The sequence below is a fragment of the Lycium barbarum genome, chromosome 1 (genome assembly GCF_019175385.1).
Source record: "Lycium barbarum isolate Lr01 chromosome 1, ASM1917538v2, whole genome shotgun sequence".
Taxonomy (NCBI): Eukaryota; Viridiplantae; Streptophyta; class Magnoliopsida; order Solanales; family Solanaceae; genus Lycium; species Lycium barbarum.
The window spans coordinates 143,400,841-143,405,912 of NC_083337.1; the positions used below are offsets into that span (position 1 = coordinate 143,400,841).

At 35.3% G+C, this 5,072-nt stretch overlaps 1 protein-coding gene across 1 annotated transcript; it reads left to right on the plus strand.

Annotated features, from left to right (window-relative positions):
* On the plus strand, window positions 1-4,513 carry LOC132641244 (uncharacterized protein C57A10.07). The gene is made up of 3 exons (XM_060358161.1): window positions 1-1,123; window positions 2,705-2,829; window positions 3,994-4,513. The coding sequence occupies exons 1-3, from the start codon at window positions 529-531 to the stop codon at window positions 4,312-4,314; spliced, it is 1,041 nt and encodes a 346-aa protein (XP_060214144.1). The 5' UTR covers window positions 1-528; the 3' UTR covers window positions 4,315-4,513.
* Window positions 4,514-5,072: the final 559 nt, after the last annotated feature.

The following is a 5,072-nucleotide window of genomic DNA, read 5'->3' on the forward strand; positions in this document are numbered from 1 at the left end:
CATTATTTAGGAAATAATACATCACAAGGTGAACATTCTCTTTTCAAAATTCAGAAATATATTTCCAAAGTAAATTTTCTCACCTTTGAGTGTCCAAAAAAGAAAGAAAAATGTTCCATAACTATTGGAATTTTTTGTGTGAATATAACTCAAAATTTTAAAGGCTTTAAGTGAAATTAAGGCCACTATAGTTAGTTTTTTCATAAATAAAATATACACAGAGATCTTAAACATCATCACTCTCAAGTCTCAGCAAACCTCTTTTCATTTTCTTATGATTCATCTGTACACACATAGGAAATTTCTGGACCTGTTCATCTTTTCTTGCTAAACTGGAAGCCCAAAATCATTCATCCATTGATTTTTCTCATCTGATCGACAGTTCCAAAATTCCCCTTTAATTTCAGTTTCCTTCCCTCATTTTTTTTTCACCCAGATTTGAAGGTGGGACATATGATTCCACTGATTTATTGACCCAAATTTGTATCTTGGGTATGCTTGAATTATCTCCCTTAATCATCAACCCATATGAAGAAAACTTATTCATTGGGTTCTGGTAGTCCTAAATCTTTCCAAGCCTATCCAAGGGGTGATTTTGACTTGGAATCTGGTACAATTAAAAAATCAAGAAAGCCAAAAAGATCAAATTTTTACCCCATCAAGATGCTTAAATCATTAGGAAAAAGAATTCACAGTTATTACAAGCTTCATCCAGCTAGATTATTTATGATATCCTTGTCAATTGGGGTTACCATTCTAATTGTATTGTCTATTTCTGAAAATCGATTTCGAATGAAGGGTAATTATGTGAAATATGATATGGGTGTGGATGCATATCCTTTTTCTAAGTTTAGGAATCTTGTTATGGTTGCTGGACATTCAGTTTATACAAGTAGTAGTTGTGAGAAAGTTGATAAAGAGGATTCTTGGTTTTTAGAATCTTATCAAAAGCACCCTGGTCAAGCTGCAACTTTTGTTGATCATATAAGAAAAGGGGTTGAAATTACAGCAGTTGATGATGATGCATTGCTCTTGTTTAGTGGTGGTGAGACAAGGAAAGACGCTGGGCCAAGAAGTGAAGCACAAAGTTACTGGACTGTTGCTGAATCTAAAGGGTGGTTTGGTAAGTTCTTCATATGGAGCTGAAGATGTATAATATTATCATTTTTGTGTCTAGTAAACAAAAAATAATAGAGGAAAGAAACCAACTGAAGAGTTATGATCTTGTATTCCTTTGCAAAAGTTTGATTGCTTTCTACTATTTTTGGACTTTGAAATCCTTGTATTATACTTGGTTGTTGAAATAGGCTGAGATACCTAAAGCATGTGGGATATCTAAAGTTAGTTTCAATTTTTATTTTTATTTTCATATAGTCAATTTGTAATATGAACTACCATCTAGCACATACCTCTCACATTTTGTGTGGCCATTAATATGTTTGAGATTGTTATATGTTATCTGTTCGAACAGGCATTTCATCTTTTCAGATAGTACCATGATAGTGCGTCTACTTGGATGAAGGTTCATCCTCCGGTTACATAGTTTAAAGACCTAAGTTGCAATTATTCGATAGTTTTCCTGAAAAAATTTCAAATGGTTCTTCCCATTTTCAAAAATAAATGTGCCTCATGCAAGTAATTTTCGGACCTTAGAAAACTTGACCAAAAGATTCACAAGTTCGTAGATCATGTCTGTTCCTATTCGACAAAGATTGGTGACAGCAACAAGAATTTGGTGATGTAACTCTATCAGAAATGGTGATCTATGGCTGCTTTTTGTTTAGTTTACTGGAGGTGGAGGCTAAAGTTAGATGCGAAATTGGGGCTATATTCATGAATTTGGCTTCCCATTTTTAATGTTGGTCCATGGCGCATCATTTTTAGGTAAAAGTGTTTCTTTTCACTGGACTTCTGATTCGTATAATCCCATCGGTGCTGAAAGGTGCTGGAGTATGCATGATGGAAAGCAATAGTCTTCTGTTAGATGAAGAGCTTGATGTTATGAGATAAACTGGATGTTCGAAATGCTTAATTTTTAACTAAGACCGCTGCCATCTTTTCCCTTTCAAAACAAGAGAACAAAAACACTGAGTGGCATATCTAAGGTTAATTTCAATTTGTAAAATGAACTACCATTTGGCACATACAGATCATAAATGTGTGGCCCTTAATATATCTGAGGTTTCGTTATATCTTATCCACTAGAACAGGCATTTCATCTTTTCAGGTATCACCATGATTGCACGTCTAGCTAGCGAAAAGGTTCATTCTCCACTTACATAGTTATAAGATCTAAGTTAACAGGCATTTCATCTTTTCAGGTATCACCATGATTGCACGTCTAGCTAGCGAAAAGGTTCATTCTCCACTTACATAGTTATAAGATCTAAGTTCAATTACCTCGTCGTTTTCTGAAAGATTTTCAGTGGATCTTCCCTTTTCAAATTACTTGTGCCTCTTCACATGATCAAAACCCTCATCAGAGTAATTTTAGGACCTTAGAAGCATGGACCGGAAGATTCACTAATCCGTAAACTATAATTTGTTCCTTCAACAAAGTTCTTAATGTTTCTCACTTCATCTTCTTTTTGTGGACTCTAATTCATTTGGAATGATGAAATCTAGTATCATACATAAATGACCCCAATTTTTCTCCGATACATGGCCATATTTACATTATTTCTATTTTCGACTTTGTATGCAGGCAAACAAGAAAGTGTAAGAGGGAGGGCACTCACCGAAGAGCATGCTAGGGACAGTTTTGAGAATCTTCTCTTTAGTGTTTGTCGGTTCAGGGAGCTTACTGGAACATATCCACATAATATAACTGTAAGCCACATTTATTACCTCTTGTACCTAAAAAACCTGAATTCCGTGTTTAAAAGATATAAAGGAATGTCCAAGATTTTTAATACTGAATTGTTTACCTGAAAGCATACTTTTGGTAACAGAGTGATGATTTCTGCAATCACATATTGACGGATAATATGCATAAAAAAAGTAAGATGAAATAGAGGCAATAGATTTAAGTAAGAAGATGCCGGGCTTTTGCTTTGCACATCTAAAACAAACATGAAGAGATTCACACTTGGTGTTTTTATATCTGATTATTCCACATAAGCGTTGTAGAAATTGATTACTCCCTTGTTTTTGGCCCAAAAAACGCACAGCAAGCAGCAATAAAGGCAGTGTACCTCCATAAGCTGTTGCTAACTTTTCTGCAAAATAAACTTACAAAACACAAGGGTCCGAGTATTGTTGTTACAGCTTTGGCAATTTGTCTTTTCAGCATGATCGCCCCAAAATAAAATTATGTGTTTTGGTAGGATCTATGGAGCTGTTTGTATTTTGTAGATCACTGTGAAAAAAAACATACTACTGTCCAGTGGAAGTCAGTAGTTAGGACATAATTTAAGAGACATGACATTTTCTTTAGCTTGTAAAGAGAAATTAAAAGTTCAAACATTGATGTGGTCGTGGAAAGGACAGATAGTCTTTTTTATATTTTCTCAAGTTTAATTAGAATTTCAGTTGCTTCCTGTCTAACAACTAAAGTATCCATTTTAGCAGCTTGGTGTTATCTGACGCACAAGTTTTGAGAAAATTTATTTCTCCCATATAATCTTTATTCCTCTTCATTATTATTCATGTTTTTGTGTGTTTTAAGTTTTGTAATGGCTACATGACTCTTCATTTATCTGTGTTCTCCAAATTAAGCACCTAACATATGGCCATGATCAGCATTTTTTTAGTTTCTGCATATATGTTCTCTCCATTTGTATTTGTCGCGGAAATGCTTAGTGAGTTCCTATGCAATAGAAGTAGTAGCTTAGCAGCAACTACACATATGATGGCCATGATCCGCAATTCTTTACTTTTTGCATGTCAGTCTCTCCATTTCTAAAATCCTATTTGTAACAGAAATGCTAAGTGAGTTCCTGTGCAAGGACAGGAGTAGCTAGGTCTTAATAAACTGTTTCAACTACTCTGCAGGTTGTAGGCTATGATTTCAAGGAGAAGCGATTTAAGCATCTGCATCGGTCTGCAATTGGATTTCCGGAAGCAAGTTTCTTTTACTCAGGGACATCATCTTCACAAACATCGAGAGAAGCAGCTTTAAAAGGAGAAGCACTGGTGAGAACACAGTTTCAAGAAGATCCCTATGGATGTAAAGGCTCTCTTCGTCGCAAGAAGCTTGGTCGTGATCCTTTTCATCGCTCAATCCCTTATCCTAATGGGTGTCCTGAAATTGAGAGTTTGTTCAGATATTGTGGAACAGCTCCATATCCAGGTTCCTTACCTTGGGCCCAATAGAATTTCATAGTTCTGGATAATTAGAAGATAGTAATTGAAAAACTGGTATCATAAAATATAGGTACCTTCTTCTATTATTTTTCCTTATATACTCTCCTGTTGTTCCTTGTACTAGTTATATTAGAATAGCAAAAGGAACTAACTTGTCTGCCAAGTGTAGAGAAATAAAAGGGCTTACTGTCTGGTTTACAGGATCTTATTGAAACTCCTTGATGATTTAAATAATGATGCATGCTAGCCAGAGGCATACCCAGAATTTGAAATTTATGGATTCTGAAAGTTACTAGGTTTTCAATTAATTATTTATGCATATTTAGTGGATTTTCTAGTACAAATACAAGGGCCTAAGCAAAAGCTATTGGCTTCATCCGAACCCGCATATCCCTGCTTGCTGCCTGGTGTCACCTCTCAACTCAGGTTAAGAGGCATATTGTATTCCTTATGAGAAAGGAAAAGTCCTTCACTGCACAGAGAAGCACATATAAGATACCTCCTCTGCAAATATGCTGATTCCTGTCATTGATTTCTTTTGCTAATAGTCTTGTATTCTAGGAAACAATACTAATGTGTATACTAGAGGATCGTCGGAACCTGAATTTTTATGCTGGTATTAGTACTCTTACACCCTCATGTACTTGAACACAAGTAGTCTTTCTTAGTTGTCTTTGACAGTATTTACAATTGCAATTGTGATTTCTGTTTGATATATGGCCATAGTAAGTTCAGGGGCACTTGGAGTACTTATCACCATGGGTTCA

Bases quoted from the DNA above. Each gene is read 5' to 3' on its own strand.
- LOC132641244 (XM_060358161.1), top strand. From the start codon at position 529: ATGAAGAAAACTTATTCATTGGGTTCTGGTAGTCCTAAATCTTTCCAA. The intron at 1,124-2,704 runs GTAAGTTCTTCA...CTTTGTATGCAG, and splicing joins TGAATCTAAAGGGTGGTTTG to GCAAACAAGAAAGTGTAAGA. The intron at 2,830-3,993 runs GTAAGCCACATT...ACTACTCTGCAG, and splicing joins CATATCCACATAATATAACT to GTTGTAGGCTATGATTTCAA.